The 20,882-nt window shown below is 34.0% G+C and overlaps 1 protein-coding gene and 1 long non-coding RNA gene across 10 annotated transcripts in view; one reads left to right on the top strand and one right to left on the bottom strand.

Annotated features, from left to right (window-relative positions):
- Nucleotides 1-5,498: 5,498 nt before the first annotated feature.
- LOC105328342 (neuronal calcium sensor 2) overlaps nt 5,499-20,882 on the bottom strand; it is a 34,905-nt gene continuing 19,521 nt past the window's right edge. For 7 of the 9 annotated variants that reach the window (XM_034457457.2, XM_034457460.2, XM_034457458.2 and 4 more), the window contains 3 exons: nt 9,167-9,288; nt 8,209-8,481; nt 5,499-7,391 (listed from right to left, as the gene is read on the bottom strand). In XM_034457457.2, coding sequence (XP_034313348.1) covers nt 7,197-7,391; nt 8,209-8,481; nt 9,167-9,277 — 579 coding nt within the window. In that variant the 5' untranslated portion in view covers nt 9,278-9,288 and the 3' untranslated portion in view covers nt 5,499-7,196. Of the gene's footprint in view, nt 7,392-8,208; nt 8,482-9,166; nt 9,289-9,516; nt 9,718-14,229; nt 14,554-20,882 lie in introns of those variants that run through there. The other 2 variants (XM_034457475.2, XM_034457474.2) reach the window with 2 other exon arrangements.
- On the top strand, nt 11,984-18,801 carry LOC136270298 (uncharacterized). Its single transcript, XR_010708058.1, has 3 exons — nt 11,984-12,137; nt 17,336-17,529; nt 18,696-18,801. It is a non-coding gene; the product is annotated as an uncharacterized lncRNA (long non-coding RNA).

Raw genomic sequence — 20,882 nt, 5'->3', positions numbered from 1 at the left:
TTTTGTCGTTTATGCTTAAATTGAAATACATTGGAACATAAGCATTGACACAGTGTTAGTAAAATAAACGAGAAGAGAACACAACTGTATAACGTACAACGTTACCATTATTCGAATACTCGAATTTTATACAATATATTCCATTCACTAGATGCCACACCACAGAGAGAGAAACAATAAAATAATTAACATGTTCTTAAGAATTTATAATTAAGCATATTTATAAAACAATACAAACTTATATGTAATATATATATTTCATTTGTTTAAATGCTAGTGTTAAAAAGTTCATCAGGATATGAACTTGGTTGGTCACACGATAAAAATATGTGAAGCTCGAAGGGCATCTTCGCTAGCCAAGGGTTTTCGGTCCGCTTTGCTCCCCATAAACCCTTGGCGGATTTCACTATGAAAACTCGGTGACAAGCTCCGCTTTATGATTGGCTGCAGCTGCGAGTAGCTGATCCAACCACAGTGCATGTAAATATAAACTTTAAAAGAAAACACATGTGGGATCTTTGGTAAAACATTCGGTGCTTTTAACAATTTGAGACACAAGTTCTCGAGTACAGTGCTTCTCCAACGATGGTCTACCAAATCGCTTTAAAACCTATCTATTTTACTGGGATTGAACATGTAGTTCTACAAACTTGTCAAGGCTCGCGTGATCAGCATGGGAAGTAAACATGGCGAATTTAGAAGTTGCCTATCCCGTTAGTATATATACGTTCCTGCTTATTTTTATTGCTTTTAAAGATTCAATTATCTTCGTTTTATTTAATTTCGTTGGTCCGCAATATTAACGACAGCGATACCTGGTTTTAGGACATGAAAGCTTTCATATGAATCGGCGACTTTCTCACTCCCGGTCCGTACAAAACACAATGAATAAAAAATTCTGTGCTTTCCCCTGGTTATTACTTACTTCGTATTTAACATGTTTAATAGCATCGTTAATTATGTTCCGACATTCGGTAGTCAACATGTTTTTAAGTTGTATTAATATGAGGTGTATATATAACCCGTTGTTTAATTCGATTAAAATGAAATATGCAAGGGGCGCAACTCAAGTTGCTCGCTAGATAGCGCCACCACGTCACCGAGTTTTCGTAATGAAATCCGCCAAGGGTTTACGGGGAGCAAAGTGGACCGAAAATCCTTGGCTAGCGAAGATGCTCGAAGGGCTTCTCAGGAAGATATTATCAGAATGCTCATTGCTTTAAATGAGCATTGTTCTGTGCCAATTCTTGGGTTTTACATTGTCTTTACTTTATTATTGTCTGTCTAGCTGTTTTAGGTTGGAATCGATCAGTAATAATAAGTAAGAACGAAACGATTTATTTTTTATACACACACTGTAAATCGGTATAAATCATTTATAAATAACACATGACCAATAATACATGTACAGTCACGTCCAAAAGGCGTTGACAATTATGTAGGAAATGTTACAGAAATGTACTCTTGAGGTAATATTATAATATCCTACTGTTAATTATCTTTCCCCTTTTAAGTACAAAAATTTTGATTTTTAATTTTTTTTCGGGGGGGGGGGGGTCTTGTGTGCACCGGAATAGGCAAATATGCATAAAAACTGAGATTTTTTTTTCTACGATACACGATGGTCTTGTTTTGGTTTTTTTTATCATTTGTTTGTTTGGGTTTTTTTTGTTTTTTTTACCAAGCATAGCGTTGATTTGAAAACGTATACGCATTATAGTCACTACTACTACAAGCAAAAAAATAAACGTCAGTGGAGAAATGATACTTCGTGTTTATAAATCCCCCCCCCCCCCTACGTGTAGTCTCCTTTCACGAAAAAGTATATCACATTTATTCAGTTATTTTTTTTTTTATATTAAACCTACCCCATAAATTGTCCTGGCATTGCTTCGTTCGTTTGATTTCGACCCAAGAAAAACTAAATTTACACATTATTTAGCTAAAGTTTTAAATACATTCATGTACATGCATGCACCCTCCTCAAAAGATCTAGTTTTGTTCACGTCATCAGTGTTCCTGATCATCCCTTGTCCGAAATATCTGATGTTTTCCTGGCTTTGTTGACGATTTGATATTTTACCAAAATCGTTAAAAAGCAAGGAAAACGTCTGATATTTCGACTTGTTCATCCCCACACCATTTTGAAGCATCGGAACGTTTCGCGCTAAATTCGCAGATAGAATATAAAAAGGCTGTATAAAATAAGGACACATGGACACAAATCAAACTTTAAATAAAAGTAATAATAAGTTAGAAATGAATTTAGAAAAACAGAACTATTTGAAATGAAAGTTAGCAGGCAATGATTAAAATAAATCCACACAATTATGTAACATATCGCATATTTTATGATTATCAAAGGATCAACTGTCAGTCTGTTGCATATCCACATTCAGCGTTTTAGTCGATACTGATAAAAAATGGTCAAAAACTTCCAGAGTGTTTTAGAACCATATCTGACTGGGAAATTAATGAGGTCTTTCAAGATGCCATGGCACAAACACATAGAACACTATTTTCTTATTGTATGAGTTATACGTTTTCAGTCTGGGATTATCACGTCAATCATGCAGTATGAAACTTACTTATGCAATAGACCTAGAAAAATGACAAACCACTGCAACTTGTTATACGTCAAGAGGTCAAAGTAATTATGTCATGCACGTACAGAACGAGTTTCCAGGTTAACGAAATAAGTTTTTGTCACAGGAGGTGCTTTAATACATGTAATATGATAAACCAGGTTGATAATTTCTGCGCACATTCATGACATAACCTCGACCGACCACAACGTTTACGTCCGGACATGAAGGAAATAATGCATAATAGATCGTTCATAAACAAATATGAAACGAACCACCGATCGCATCAGGAATATCCGAAATAGTTAGGTTGTGTGAGTGGTTTTACATCTATATAGCTCACCTGAGCAGAAGGCTCAAGCGAGCTCTTCTGATAAAAAAAAATATGTCCGTTGTCTGTCGTTGTCGTTGTTGTCGTAAACTTTCCGATTTTTTTCCTTCTTTAAAACCCCTAGGCCAATTTCAAGAACACTTGGCACAAAGCATTACTGTATAGAGGGGATTCAAGTTTGTTCAAATGAAGATCCACGCCATCTTTAAACGGGAGATATTTTGAATTACTGGAAATTTGTTGGTATTTCTCAAAAACTTTTAAGCCAGAAAAGCTGAAACTTGTGTAGAAGCATCTCTAGGTTCTGTAGATTTCAAGTTTGTTTATATCATGATCCCCGGGGGTAGGTAGGAATAACAATGGGGTGGGATCAAATTTTAACACTGAAGTATATGGAGAAAATCTGTAAAAATATCGCATTAAAAACACAATTGGCCAGAAAGCTGAAACTTTTGTGGAAGCATATTCAGCTAGTGGATATTCTAGTTTGTTCCACACTATGATCTCCAAGGGCAGGGCGGGGCACAATAAGGTCGAATTTTTACATAGTAATATATGGAGAATTAAAAAAAACTTCTCAAAAACCATTTGGCCAGAAAAGCTGAAACTTGTGAGGACGCATCCTCAAGAAGTTGGGATTTAAGTTTGTTCAAATCATGATCCCTGCATGTGGTTGGGTGGGACCACAATTGGAGATAGACTTTTTACAAAGTATTATATACAGTAAAATATTTAAAAATCTTCTTCTCAAAAACCAATCGGCCAAAAAAGTTGTGTCGAAGCAACATCAGGTAGAGTAGACTCAAGTTTGTTCATATCATGATACTCCAGCGTATGGTGGGGCCACAATGAGGGTCAAGATTCTACATAGGAATATATGGAGAAAGAACTTTAAAAATCTTCTTCTTAAAAAAACCAATTGGCTAGAAAAGCTGAAATTCAAGTGGACGCATCATCAGGTAGTGGAGATTCTAGTTTGTTCACATCATGATCCAAGGGGGGTTGGGTGGGGGCACAATGGAGGAGGGTGGAAATTTTAATAGATAATACTCTAATAAGCTTTCTAGATATTTGTATATGATACTCAAAAGACCGCATAAAGCTTTTCTGGTCAGTTATGGCTATTGTTGATCAGGTGAGTGATGTGGCCTTTAAGTCTGTTGTTTAATCTTAGTTCCACTGAGAGTCTGTCACTTCCTTGCATGAAGACGGAATAGAGTTATCTCACTTTTCAGTAGTTTACAATAAATCTGAATTTTAAGGGTGGTAGCATCGGGAGGGGGTATTTCTAATTAAAATTGCATGTAAAGATTCTGGACATAGATCTACCCCCTCCTCCTTTAAAAAAAACGATGCTATACGTTCCTGGAATTAAAACAATTCCCTTCCTTCGTAGAATAAATCAGAGTTTTTTCAGGTGCGGTCTTCCTTCTCGAAAAATGTTGATTGCCTACTGATCAGATGTATAAACATACGTGCAAAAATTTAGTAGCTAATATAGACAATATACTAATGTACTACAATAAAAACAACGACCACACTCATCTGAATATTTTGAAGAATTCCCGTAAAGCAATTTATAGTTATGAGAGTATGAATTAAATCGATTATGTATCATTTATATAGATCTATCATATTTACCTACTCTTGTAGCCACCTATCTATTACAATATTCGATATATTTTAAAAACAGAAACTAGCATCAGAAAATATTCTTTTCTTTCTTATGCTAGTAATTCTGCGTCAAATAAATAATTCATTTCAGGACTTATATAGAAGTTATAAATAGATCGCCCCAAAAGGTGAATATCACGAGATCAAGCGATAATACATTATCTGTTCAATGTATAATATTCATATAATTATTGATGATGTTATCTCCATTTCGTGATCTAATGTAAGAGCGTGATGCAACTTATTGCCAAAGGAGATGTCGCCTCTGACGCTAACAACTGCTCCCTCAACATAGCACTGTATGCACTTACGAACTATTGCAAGCACGGTTTTTACAAATTCTTTCACACAAAGTTCTGGATAAAATAACGGACAGTGTACTAGCTCATGCGATTTATGAAACGAAAATGCATAAACACGGGGTACGTTAAAAAGGCAGTCTAGAGAATATATCAAAATTCCAACAAACCTGAAGGATTTTCTTGTACAGGTTTCTATCATTGTTTTCTGTTCAGACACTGATGAGGGAACGTATCTGGCTTTTATGGTATCAGACGACAATCTGACAATCTAGACAAACCCCAACCATTAACCTGTAGTTTCTCTCTCGCTCATGCAACATACAATTGCGTTTTAAGCAAGTTTAGGATTTTGTGACATTGAAAAGAACGAAGAGAGAAGTCATTCACCTTTGAAGTTAAAAATCAAGGTCAATATAGGCCTAATTCATTTATTAAATATCAACGCATTTCAATTAATGAAATTTACGTTAAAAATAAACCGCGCGGTAAATGAATCAATAAATAATGTAAAATCTCTCTCTCTCTCTCTCTCTGATAAATACATTGGATTGTCCTCCTTAGATCACAAACTATGCCCATTCGAACACGTAACAAAAACGTACACCGTTTCAACTTCTTTCTTTTATTCACAGGTACACGTGTATTTACTTCATGATAATGTTTTGCACACATTACATATAATATATCAGCATATTGTCCAGCAATAAAGTTGAGTGTAAAATATAGGCATAGAATTAAAATAAAAAATAACAAATATAATAGAACATATACATGATACACATATACAAGAGAGGAGAACATCACGGATTTGACTTCCAGAAAATATTGAACACAGATGCAGTAATAAAATGAACACGGACATTATATTGTAGTGTAAATTCTAAATAAAACAATAAAACCATTAAAACAGCAATTTTTCCATAATATTCTAGGACCAAAAACTACTGATAGTTTAAACAAACATTGCACTTATTATTTAATATGCCAAACTTTGCACTATTACATTACATTGCCATAATTGTCACACTCATCAAGCATATTCAACTATCAAAAAATCGTTTCTACATTATTATAGAGCCATTTATTAGAATTTAACATCATGCAAAGTCTTCTAAAGAGAATCAGCTTTACTAATCAGATGCCTTAGTATTTTTTGCCTTTAAAAATACTACCAGGGTACATGCTCTGTGACTCTTTTTCTTGGTTGGAAATTGATGGAGTGATACTAATAAAGGTATAGCTAACACTGTGCTAGACAGGCGACTTACACTGAACTTTCTTACAATGGCCAGTTCCTAAATTCACATTAATGATTAAGCAAAAGAGCTTCATTTATTTGTAGAATACTTGAATCTCAAAGATATTATGCGACAAGCACATGCAAATCAAAATATTAACAACTGAATAAAATGAAGTGAATGCATGTCTCTTGCACACACACTGTTGTGTGAAATGTTTAATTCTCTACATGTTAAGGTGCACAAGTTGGGACATAAAGAAATGGATTTTTTCCCTGTAAAAACAATGTACATAAGTAATTGTCTTGTTTGTCAACAAGCTAGGTAACATGAGTATATGAAAAAATAAAAAATCCTGATTATGCTGGGTATAAATATGAATTATATACATGCAGATGTTTTTAGGCAAAAAAGGACCCCAAAACATTGAACCCAAGACTTGACATATGTTATCAATATTACAAACAAAACGCCTTCTGTGTTTTCCAAAGTGCGTAGGCAAATCCCAATTTAGATTCCTGATACGGGTTCATAATATGCAAAGGAAAAGTTATTGTTGATACAAATTCAGATATACATAAGATACATTCTACTTCTGTATAAAGAAAGATAACTTATACAACCTCATTTCTATTGAACATTAGTATGATTGGGAATGGAGAAATATATAGACAAAGTACATTAAGATGATCACCAATATACATTCAGTCGTCTCTGAATAAAACTTTTGGAATCTAAGATATTTCAGATTTACAGAAACGTTTTCCTAGCCCTTTTTTTTACTATTATTTTAATGCCCACAAATGTCAACTACAAAAAACATTGACACAGTAAAAAGACTCATAATCAACCATCAATTTAATGTAGGCAATTTTCTCAAGATAAATTGCCCCAGTCTTTTTGCGTGTTCAGAATATTAGCGATATCAATCACATGAAAACAGATTCTTTGATCTAACGGATCACGATGCCACAACGCCACTCTTACAGTACAGCAGACGATTATTTTTTTTATTTCTTGGTGAATCTTGACGAGTAAATGAAATGGAATAGTCTGTTGGGTACCATTATTGGTTGGTAGCCGCATCCGCCGTAAGCATTTGATACAGGACTTGGTCCTTCATACAGCCCTCGATGAACTCCTGTTTCGTTAAATGTCCATCACCATTGGAATCCATTTTCTCAAAGATTTTTTCAGTCCTTTTTTCGGGCGTGTCCTCGCCCTGCCCACACAGTGCACTTCCCAGCATATTGTAGATTGCCTGTCAAAGTCAAATCAACATGTGTTACACTGTAGATGTGGAATTAAATTTCAAAATGAAAGAAAAGCATAGACAACTTGATCTGACTTCTAAAAAATCATGTATGGTATATGATCTCATCAATCAATATTAAGATACTTGTTTTGTTTTTTTTCAAAATCACATATTGAATTCATAGGCAAAGGATTTTGTATATCATGATTAAAACTGACTCCAAGATATCAGCATATCATTCCTATAAATATTTTTATTTTAATCCTTGCTAAAATCTCTCACTTTGCTTGTTAACATTTATAGATCTAATTTCAGACAATCCTGTAACTCTACATAAATGTATTCTATCTCATCAGAGACTATGAATTCCCCTGCATCTGATGATAATCACATCAAGAGAACTTTAAACTATTTTAAATTTAATGATCTGTTTAAGTATCGTAGTACGGTACTTAAATCAATAATTTAAAGCTAGCAGATGTATAAGCATGGGAAACAGCAACCCCCCCCCCCCCCAACTTTTCTATCTTTATATGACTATTTCCATTTAATAAAAATGCCAATGGTATATTCTTACGCCTAACATGATAAAAAAAATATTCAATTTAATGCAGATAAACTACAATTATTTGATCATGCAGTAGCAAAAGATGGAGAGAGAACTATCATTCAACTTACACTTAAATGTAATAAACTTACACTTAAATGTAATAAACTTAAAAACTCTGCTACAATGAAACATCTTAACAACCTATAGATTGCAGCCCAGGATGGTACTGTTTTTGTGAACAATAATAAAGCCAGCAATATAAAATATATTTACTCCAATAATTTCCACCATTTCGTCCTTTTCTATGGTGCCATTCCCATCAATATCATACATGGTAAATGCCCAGTTCAGTTTGCTCTTGGGATCCCCTCCAGATGTTATGTTGATGGCAAGCAAAAACTCCTTAAAGTCAATTTTACCACTGTTGTCCCCGTCAAAGGAACGGAAAACGTGGTTACAAAACTTGTCCGGATTTCCTGTTGGAAAGAATGTGGAATACACTTCCAGGAATTTGGCTTTTGACAGCAATCCATCTGGACAGTCTCTCTGTATGGAAGAAAAAAAGGGGGATACAATTGAGGAAAACTCTTTTGATTTAGATAACAATGTGATACCAATTCTTACTGTATAGATTTACTAGTGTAAATCCAAGATCTACTTTGTCTGTATGCTGTACGAATCTCAGATAGTAAAAAATATGACTGCAATTTTTTTTTCTGATGTTTCCACCATTTAAAAAGACTTTTTCAAAATTTGCAATAATAAAATTTAAATCACAAATATATTACAGTTAAAAGTACCGGTTGACACTTTTATGCCACAGTCCATGTGGAAATTCTGATTGGGAAAAAATTGATACCAGCAGTATGTACTATGATGAACCAGTATAAAGATGATTACTGCATTAAATTACAGTGAACTGTATATAGGTATACTCCCTTTACCATGTTTGTTTTTTTTTTTTTACCCAATCACTGTTGTGAAAGACTTCGCACTGATTTTAAATTTACAATAGAAGTGAAGTAACTTGCTAATTATCACTGAGGTTTTACAAAGCAAAAAAAAATGAGGGTAAAAAATTTTCCTGCATACAAAACTGGTCTATTTTCCTAATTGGAAATATGCATTTCCCCTACACAATTTAATTACCGGTATAATTATAAGAAGAGCCAACTTAATATAAACAAATGGTAGAACCTTTGTAACAGTGTTATAACTAACAGAATCATACCATGAAGCCTCTGTACCAGTCTTTAATTTCAGCCTTTGTGAACTTTGTGTTCGAGCACAAAAACTCCAAGTCCTCCTTGGGTAACTTCTTGCTGGATGATTTATTTCCCATCTTCTAGTAGTCTGAAATAAAAAGAAGTAATTCAATTAGGAACTATTCCTTATGACCAGCACTATAACAAATTGCTCTCTCTATCAGCTGTGGCACTAGGTGCATGAAAAATCATAATTATATCATACAGAAGAACCTGCCTGGTCTTTAACCTCGGTAACCTGACATACTGTTTATCTCAATCACAAGCTTACAATTCCCAAGACCTTTCAAGTCATTATTTTTGTCAGAATACAAACCAACAAAACTGTCCATTAGTGCCAACTCAGAAGTTCACTTCCCGTACCAGTATGTCCCATCAGACGGACTCTGGAAATCTGAACAAAGTGTGGGGAGTACACCCTCAGTGTTACATACACTGCATATCTCTGTTTGAAATGCAGCCCATTTGCCAGGCCTTTTGATCATAGCATAGATGAACTAACATACTTTTCAACTCTGGAGTCAGCATTATTCTGAGTTCACCGAAGGGAACAAAGCTACGCTTATGATTTATTCATTTCCGAACCAGTTCTGAGGGAGCATACATATAATAAACATTAATATCATTAGAACACATTCATGAGGGTGTTTGTTACACCTCGATCAACACAGCCAATCTTATCGTTCATCAAATGCTGTTACACAATGTACAAAAATGTGTTACTAATTGTGGCAAAACAACGAGACAAAAACAATCGCCATAGAGCTTGACCGAGTTCCCCTCTTATCGGAGACCTCTATTTCATGTATAGATTTTCGCTAAAATCTTGTACAGAAAGAAATTTACAACTAAATTACAATTTTACAAGTTCTAAATTCTCCTGAGGGTAAAATCCAAAAGTAATTACTATCAGATTCAGAGCAAGTGAGTAAAAACTTTGGAATAATCCAAATCAAGTTGACTCTCAATGGTGAATAGTTAATCAACTGTATCATTACCTTTAAATTGTGAAGGTAAAGATAAAACTTGCGTTTGTGAAGTAGAGGAAAGATGTTGCAATCTATTTTTTTTTCTTCAATATGTAAAACAGTGCAAAAATCAATAAACAAAATACTTTTACAAAGTATTTCAAAAGGGACTGTTTTTGTCATTTTCTGGATGAACAATTAAAAATTCATTTTCATGTTTGCTTTTATTGCTCATTAAAAATGTCCAATTCAATTACTGAGTCTAGTTGCCTTAAATACCATAGAATTTCATGCTGTCTAACTCAGTAAATTATCTTCGTAAATAATAAATTTATTCCTGTTCTTGGTTCTGCAGACTTCCGATGGAAGTGTTTATTTCCAGACTCCGAGATAATTATTCCTGATTGACGGACATCCCAGATTAGAGCATGTACATGAAGACCTTGAAAACACAATAAAAATGCTCAACTCAATTTGTCTTCTCAGCATTTTGGCTTAAAATAAATTTTGCCAGGTGTTAGGTAGCAGGTACCTGATTCATACGCTAGGTGTGGGTTCTCTGTACTTGATGGAGGGAATGTTTTCATGAGGAGACAGAATTGCACAAGAGATACAAAGTATACAGCGCAGTCTACAAACTGATTAATGACAATCTTGCAGCATTTAGAAATGCACATCTGCTTGAATTGATCAGCATTCGGCTGCTGATAATCTAATAAACTTCTGACAACCAAATTGACTATCAGTAAAACACCTACTGTGAGTTTGAACAAGACTAATGGTTCCTTTAAAATATGCATAACCAATGTTATTATTCCTTCCCCTTTTTTCTCTGACAATATACTTGTAAAATAATAAAACTGAAAAGTCTCCAAATTCATTTCTGTTGATTTAATTGCCTTAGTCCATCCACTAATTTTAATATCAAAAGTTGATGATAGTGATACATGTACATGCATATTTTCATAGCAAAGTTTAAGTGAAAATAAAACATGACTCTGAAAATTTAAATGAATGAGATATCATCAGCTTAAATATATTTTTACAGTGTCTCAAAGCATTTATTGCAAGTCTCGATGACTCTGAAACTTCCAACATTTGTACTTGGCAGCCATAAAGAGCAAACCACGATACACCCAAAAAGTTTAAAACACATCAACTGTACGGCATCATCCAAAACCTTCTGGTACAATTTATTTTCTAGTTGACAAGTAAAAGTTACAGAGAAAGGACAGAGCGGCAAACAGTGTTGGTTCCTAGCAGCCTCACAAACTCAGCCAATAAAGCCTTGCTCTCCTGGGATCCGACTGTTCTTCCCTGACAAGGAGCGTAGCTATTATTGCCTTAACAACCATTATTGGATGGCCTGACCATCCTTCATTAGCTAGTCCATCCCTGACATTTGCACATAAAAGGTACAAAATTTCAAATAATGATGGCCAAGAAGGAGTCCGTCTGGGGTCTGAATGTTTAATTTAGAGCAGACTGCAGAGGAGAGAGAGATGAAGAGATGGAGAGAAAGAAAGAACACATGTATGCACTTTTACTAGAAATTACAAGTACATGTATAAATTAATTTAAATGAACCCTGAGCTTCAATAACATATGAATTTGGGCTAATGATAACACCCTTTTACATCCACAAAAAGTCCCATCAGTTTATAATAAATGTTTCCATTATCGCTCATCCATATCCCTCCAGTTCACAGATAAACAGCAACTGAAATTCATCATGTATGGAGTCTCAAGATATTATGCTGATGTCAAGAAAACAATTATTTTCTCCTCAAACTTTCTCACTTTTGTTATCAGTTTTCTAGGCACTCACAGCTATTTCTTGCTCACAATTTCCAACATTACTTAAAAGTGCTCGGAGTTTCCGCAAAAGAACACCCCATTTCTACAGACATTAGCAGCCGAGAGCATACATACTTAAACAATGATTTCCTGAACAAGAAGCACATTGATGGTAAGTAGAACTTCTTAATTTTCAAAGTTTTTCATTTGGTTAACCACACACCCAATAATCCTTTGGGAGAGATGCTCCTAGAGATACAGAAACATTAGATTTAGGCAGACATTGGAGTAAACCAATCTACAGCTCGTAAAATCAAGAAATACTAGAGAAAATGGGAATGTGTCATAAAAGAAGACCCTACAAAGTGCATCTATAAATGATAGAGTAAAAACCTGCAATCAGGGACTATAAAAAGACTAATACAAGAATCCCAGCGCAGAGTGAAATCAATCAAAATCACAGAAATCTGGGGATTGAAATTACACAGAGCACACCGTGCTTTAATGCTTGCTTTCTTATTTCCTTACCTTTGAAATCTGAACCCCCGATTTTGTGGTATATGTGTATAATTACACTGTATTGAACTGACCATACCCCTGTTTAACCTCAGTGGATGTGTGGGAGTTCTGACTAATACCTACTAAAACTTATCAATGGCCACAGCTGGAGACACAGGAAAAATCCTCTCCAATACAACAAACTATCTTTAAGAAATCAAAAAATCTGATCACAAGCATGTATTTATAACTGACTGCTCATTGATTTGACATTAAAAAATAAACAGCACATCATATTCAGCCAAGATTGCCAACTGCTGTTTGATATTGAATCTGCATCTGAGAGAAAGCTGCAGATGGTTCAAACTGGTATTGCAATTTGTTGACTGATTGCAGACAGCTGGCAATAAACTCCGATGACCGGTAAATTAACCAGTTATCCAATTTTTACATAATTCCTGCCTCTCAGCAGTCCAGCCAACAGTAATTTAATTGTTTACTGTTTAAACTAATTGCTTCGAATATCATCATGCAAATAATTAAGTCTGCTCTCCGACCATACACAACAAGTTGAACAGCTCTCTGGAGAATTCATACTGCACAGAAATAGAGAAAAAAGAAGTAAATTGCAAGAAAAGAACTGATCAATTCTGCCTCATTTCCCTCGGGGTGGCTTGAACTCCTCTAAGACAGACTTGATATTTACATCAGTCTCTTGACATTTGTCTTTTTCGTTCTTTTTCTTAATGATTTACATCTCTTAAGAGCATTAGCTTCAAATTGCAGGAGAAAACTTTTGGTCACTGTCTTTAAGTACACTGGTACTTACTATGATAGCCATTTCATCATAAAAAAAATCTGCACTTCATAATCATCCAAAGTAGATTTCTTTCCTTACTTATACAAGTAATAGGTTGTAGGTGCCATGTTTTTGGTTCACTGCTTTTTTAAATGATGAGTAAATGGTTGGAAGCATAAAATGTTGAAGGAACAGCAGTCATCATGACAAGAGAGGTCACAATTTTACAAATTGTCTGAATGCATGGTTACATAATCAAATAGCAAAAAAAGAAAAAGAAAATAAGAATAATGTCTTGAGAACATTTCTTATGACAATAAAGTCAATATCAAAACAATATGTTGTAAATAGACATAATCCAGAATTAATGCATACATCGGTACTATAAAAATTACACTCAAAACCTTTGTAAAGCCATTAAGATAAAACATACGAAGTTTATTTTGTTGAGAAGGAAAAATTGTGTATACCTAAAGGAGTTGTTAGAAGGAAAATGCATACAGCTGATAAATCACGAAAACTCAAATTAATTTCAGTAGTCTTTCTCTATTCCCATGCAACCACTGTCAAATACCATTACATGGGAAGGGAAACAAAAAAAGTTAAAAACAGATGCTGGTATATCATGCATTCAGTAGCCTCAAAAGAATTCCTTTTTTACAGTGCACGATATGATGGCATGCAAATAACAATTTTTTTTTTAAAAAAAGCATCATTTAAGAATCTACATTTACAGCAAAAATGATTTTCCCTCTGTAAATATTAATGAAAAATATCCCATCTAGGGATTGATTTAATAGCAATTAACACATGCAAATAGATGTGTTTCTGAAGAGGTCTTGTCAATATGCCTAGCCAACCATAGTTTTATTAATGAAATAAGAGAGATTAGTTTCCCCCTCAAGAATTCCCATAAAATTTACATCAGATATAACACGAAATCATTACTATACATTATTATACTCACCGATTTTAAGAGTCATCAGAAGCATACAAGGGGCATGTGTGTGGATTCAGAATTTCACTGAACTATTAATGAACATTTCATGTAGCAAGTTTCTACAGAAACTATACAATTATAACCTCCATTCAATTGTGCTCCCACTTACACATTTTCTCACTATGAAAAAAAAATTGATCCTTATTTCTTATACATCAACGTGATTGGAGCCAATCAAAGTGCTACGATGATCTAGCTTTCTCAATCATATAGAAATGTCCCGGAAAAAGTGTCGAGACTTCACAACAAAGATGGAGATTTTTGGTGCAAACTCAGTCCACGTGCGAAAGCTCTGCAGTGAGTTTGGACAGATATTTATGGGATGTGCAAGTTTAAATGCACATAATTTATGAGCAGAAACCCATCAATCTTCTTGAGAAGGCTTCCTTTGTTTTAGATTGGAGAGAGGAAGAAGTCAATTCTGAGAGGAGATCCACCTTTCATCATATGCCATAACGCATCAATCTTGTGAGGAAAAATGCCCTAAAACAAACACTATACGAAGTACCCTCCATTTATACTGATTAAAGGAAGACCACACTCCCCAAAAACCTGTCAAATTCTAGCGTTGCACGGATGTTTGGGTGTTTTTATTCTGTTGCTGTGCAACATAAATGATTGCTCACATTTATTTTCATATTTTACTTTGAAAGAAATTAATGTAATGTACAGGAAATGTTCTCATCAATTGTCAATGGACAAATTTCAACTACATCTAATTAGAGATTGTTATTTCAGTTCACTTTATCAATCACAATTGTGTTGAAGTGAGTATCACAAATGAGGTGATAATTTTGCAAGAGTGGCGAAAATACTACAAGCAAACGATAACACTGTAAAAGTACACAAATCGTACACTCAAAATTGAGTGCACTCATACTAATTTACAAACAGGCGTAAAGTGTTAACATGAACTGCATAACACATTTGGAATCAAGCTTTGGTACTTATTTGTATTACCCTGGTATTCATGTATACACTGTAAGTGTGTACTTAAATAATTGGACAAAAAAATTTTGGGAAACAATGATTTATTTTTACATGATTAACTATTAAATCAGAATGAAATTTAAAGACTATCTGTATCATTTAGTTAACTTATCCACCCCCCCCCCCCCAAAAAAAAATGCAAATTACATATATTCATAGCAAATTCAAAATGATTCTCATACACCACAAGATCAGCACCTGTACACTTGAGATAGGATGTTGAGCTTCTGATAAAGGCATGCACAAATCTAAAAGGGGGGGGGGGGGGTCCCATCTGGAATTTAAATTTTTAAAATTAATACAATGTTAAAATACTGAAAATATGTTGTGGACTCCCACACCTGGTTAACTCAATTATCCCTTGGAACCCCAACCCCCACCCCCGCAAAAAAATATGTGGATCCGCACATGACATGAAAGGAGACCAACAGGGTTGGCACATAACACATTATTGTTCAAGGTATCAACAGGACGATTGGATGAACTGAATTGCAGAAAAATTTTTTAAAAAATAAATGTTGTTGTATTGGGAAAAAACCACAAAATGATTCTCTTAAAGGACTAAGTGCGGTTTTATGCATTTTTTGCCCCCAAAATCAAAGTTTAAGAAAGAGCTTTAAAAATAAGGTGAAAGATAGTTAAAATCATGTTGGAAATAAATGTGTAAAAGGTTATCACCACAGTGACGTCATAATGTAGAAATGACGTCATGAAGATTGCATTATTTTGATAAATTGATGATTTGTGGCAAAATATGGGTGTTTTGCGATGGTTTTTCGACTAGGAAACATCGAGCGCAGGCTTGCTCAAGTACCATTTTTTAGTATAATGTGTATAACTATCTGAAGAAAAACATATGTTAAAATCGCATTTGAGCAGACCTGCGCTCTATACTTCCGAATGCAAAATATAGAGCAAAAATGAGAATATTTTCATTTGTTTGCAAATTTGCGGGAATTGGGTCATTTAGGTGACGTCATAGATAAACAGCGATTGATCAATGATGACTAAAATCAACATCAAAGTTATAGGAATCCTCTATACAATGATTTGTGAAGATTTTATTTTTATACGATACAATTTAAAAATTGGTTGAAATCGGGGGCAGATATTTGACCATACCGCACATAGTCCTTTAAGAGTATTCTAAGGTACTAATGGCAAATCTCTGGTAAACAAATTGAAATTTTTTTCAATCAGTCGTCAAATGCTTAATCGACAATTCTATACCCAAAACACTACCTAAATAGCAATGGATTGAATAACAAAAATTGATGAAGATCGGCAATAGATTCCCATCAGGTGGTAAATGGTCGGAAATTGAGTCTGAAAAATGGTGGGAATATTTGCACTACCCTCACACCCATTGCCCGAGATTCCGTCATTGTTACCGGCAAATCATCATTGTTAGGAAATACAAAATCAAGCCACGATTGCAAATAATCAATAGACTTATAATTCAAGGGTGATAGACTTTACAGAAATATCACATTATGCATTTGATTAAATCCAATTTGTTTTCAGTTTTAATGTTATAGAAGGGGAAATAAATAATGGCATAGTCCAATATACAACCAATAAATATTGTAAAAACTCATATGTACTGGACATTAAGTGAAAAAACTCTAGGCACTTTGTGATTAAATTATATTGGTGATTGATATTTTGCAGTTATTTTCAATCAATAACTATTGTGTTATGTTCAATTTTCAGATTTGTTATTTTAAATTAATTGTAAATCAGGTTGTTTTCTATTAAGCCGATATCTATTAAAATACAGGTAGCTGACTTCGTAAATAATCTCAATTTTAACTTGTCAAAATCATAACTTAATTAGGAGAAAAATTATGGATCAAGGCAACATTCTAAAAAGGTCTAGAAATTCTCCCTTCAGGGGGATATAATATGACTTTACAAAATCAAATTAATCTTGATTCTAGCATTCAAGATATCAAAAAAAATCTTGGAAAAGGCAAAACAAAATAAAGATCAATAAACAGGAACTTAATCAAATGAGTAGCAAGCTTCTCATCTAGATTCAAAATTCAAAGAACAATTTTCAAAAGAAAAATTTAATTTACAGCACATCTTATTCCTCTTCTATTGAACTGACTGCAAAGTCACACCAGTCCTGCTTCAGCTATCACCAGGCTGCATCAAGTTAAACGAAAATACATCACCGATTCTGCAATCCAATTGACTTTCCTTGTTCATCCCTTCCCATCATTCCCTGGAGACAGAAGCAACTTATGGAAATGAAGGAGGCGCGAATTTTATGTAAGAGACATTTGAATTTTTATCTAGGTCAAGTCTCTGCGCATAATAAAAAATAAATAAAAGGTCTCTGTGTATTGTTATAGTCTTAAAAAAACTTGAAGGTCACTGCTTGACAACAAAAGCTTTATGAAGTTATTTTTCTGACTGTTGAAATAAATTAATGTAGAGCAGGATTTACTATTTGTGAAATCTGATGATAATGTTTACACAATTACCCTACATTGCTGCACATTAAGAGTTTTTTGTTGTCTGTCCCATGTATTCAATATCTGCATGGTTTAATATGACCTTTGCAAATCTCGTTTATTGATAATCCTGGATAATGGATGCCAAATTTTCTTCTAACTAATGGAGTGATTTGCAATTACAGTTATACCACAGCAGATTCATAATTATTATGGTAACACATCAAAAAGCAATTCCAGTCATGAAGAATTCTGATGATAATCAAGCAAAAATAAAAATGTGTTTTTAAATTTTTTAACAGTGGCCATAATCATCTTGTTGATGAAGGCCATGTACAATGTTTGGTGATTATGGTGAGAGATTGATTCACCATCAATTCAGCTCTTTGCAATGCAACTAAAACAAACTATTGCAACGGTTACAGACCCATTAAATGGTCATTAGACACAGAATCAAACTCCACGAACCTCTTTCAAATACAAAACACTTAATCAACATATAAATTCAGCTTCAGTATTCAAAGCAAATTCTTAATCTGACTACCATCTTTAACATTAAATTTTTGTTTGGCATTTGATTCAAAATTGACTCTCATTAAAAATCACACTGCTTCCTTCCTTGACGTCTTGTCCATGTTCCATATTTACTTTTGTTTCTGAGCTTGACACAATATGTCTTTAACCTTGACAATGACTTTTAATTTGACCTTTCCTTCTGTTGAACCAGTGTTTGTGATAATTGGAGTCAGATTGTAACTGATTGTAATACTATTTGTTAAAGGTATAACATATACTTAAATATCTGAGATTTCATTATCTCATCTTATTTTTCAGCCAGGAATTATGGTACATGCATTTCTACAGCATGCACATGGTCACTGTCAAATAGTCCCAATTACCAGTTGTACTGTACGTAATATAGATCGTAACCAAAGTCATTCAGAAAAACAATTTTGTTTTGCTATGTATATATATTTCCAGAATGCAGTAGGATAGGTGTTGAGGGGAACCAGGAGAGAAATCCATTAATGAGGCATTCAATCAGACGTAACAGTTCTCTCCACACACAGATGACATATTTCTGCTACAGAGGGGCGCGAAAAATCCATTGCCTGGCTCTGTAATCTGAGTATTGACACATTCCCTGACTTGGCCCCGACAGACCAGAGTTACTGCTGACCAGCTTGATAAAGTCTCTTGCCAGACTGGACTGACAGGTCTGTGTACCAAGCCATCATTAAGATGGAGGGCTCCCTTCTTCAACTTTTTTTTACTCTCCCCTTTCTTCCTCCAAACCAGCTATAATAGCATAATAAAGCCTCGGTAACCATGTCATTTCATAAGAAAGTTCTCTGACAAGTATGTACTGGTATTTATTAAGCTTGCTTCCATACTCTGACACAATTCTCACAAAATGCATTATACCACAGATGGATTATACTGATCTAATTTCCATGTTTCCTGGTTGTATTTTCTCATATGTTAGGTGAACAGAAAGTGCGATGGCCATAAAGCGTCTAAACATAGCGTGCTGCAAATGGTTAATCATTTTTTCCCCCACTGCATGGTGCCATAATTCTGCAAAACTACGCCATCATCTGCATTTTGCTTCATTTTCCCACAAATATAGACGACAATTTGAAGAAAATATATTACATGATTGTATTAAAGTGCACAAGACTTTTGAAGAGCTTTCCATTCCAATTTGCGATGAAACCTTACTGCAAATGTTGTGCAAAAGTAAAGAATAAATGGGGGGGGGGGGGGAAAGAAAAAAATTTCAAGAGAATTCCATTGTTCTCCTATCTGCTGTAAAAATCTCCAATTCAATTACGTACAAAATACAACATGCTTTCTTTGATTTTTCCTCATTTTGATCCGTCTTCTGCATGATGTTGTTCAAAAGGTTTGAAAATCAGTTACGGTAACATTGCTCCCTACATAATGATTGAATTGACCCATATTTGTATACTTGTTATGTAGTTAATGAGGATGGAGAGCATTCAAAATTAACCTATTTGTACCTGAAGAACATCTTTTGAATGTGGGTCTAATAAGTAACCTGTTCACAAAATAGAAACATTTAAGTTTATAAACATTTTATTCATTAAATTTAGTGTACTTCTATTGTAACAAGATGTCTATGGGCCTTGGAGCTAGCCCTATATAAATATCCAAAAGATAAATTTATAACAATTCTTTTGTACAAATATATATTTGTGATAATGTATCTCTGAGGGTTTTCTAGCTTCAATTAAAGCAAATTTGACCTTTAAACCAATAATCGGAATTTCTCTGTACAGCAGTTTTGTTCATGATCCTTCAATGCATTTACGGTAGAATCCAGAACAAGAGTTTGACAATTTTAACTACTGTTGAATCATTAGATTTCGTGGTGGCTCAATTTTCGTGGAATTTGTGGGTACCTCTCATCCATGAATAAACATTCTCCAAAAATTGAAAAATTAGGGTAAAAAAATCATATTTCCTTTTGTAGGTATAAGAAAATACATGTAATTACCTCCCCACAAACCTGTAAAATTTAAGCAATCCACGAATTTTAATGATTCCACAGGATATGTGTGATTTGGTATTTAACCAATAATTTTACATTACACATGTAAATTGGCCTATTCTAATCAGTGAACAAGGGAGCAAAGGAGATACAAAATTGCTTCAGAAATGGAATATTTCAGCTTGACGTATAACAGTGAAAAAATAAAGTATGTAGCACACAATCAATTTTATAGTTTTTTGCAAGTTAAGCGATACATTTTCACTCACAATTTTAATTATGAATATATGCAATTATTTTACAACATTATTTTAATTTTATAAAATTTACATAACTTTATTTTACAAAAGAAAGACAAAACCGTGGTGATTCTTCTATATTGTCACTATACTTAATTGTCAATAGATTTTCAGAAGTTAATTAATATCACCATCCATCATTTATACCACAGATAGTAATTACAGTGCATACAAATTGGTGTTTACTCTATAAACACATTCAGCGATGTTTGCAGTATAAATTTGGATCTTTAATGGGCAAACAAGATTCACTGATCACTGCAATGTACTGAAGGCAAAACACTACATAATCCTAAAAATGCCCAATTATGGAGCGTGAATCCTTGAAACAACACTTGATTAGCATTTCATTCC

The sequence above is a fragment of the Magallana gigas genome, chromosome 7, assembly GCF_963853765.1.
Source record: "Magallana gigas chromosome 7, xbMagGiga1.1, whole genome shotgun sequence".
Classification (NCBI taxonomy): Eukaryota; Metazoa; Mollusca; class Bivalvia; order Ostreida; family Ostreidae; genus Magallana; species Magallana gigas.
The sequence above is the reverse complement of the archived record's forward strand: the minus strand, read 5'-3'. Positions and strand labels throughout refer to the sequence as shown.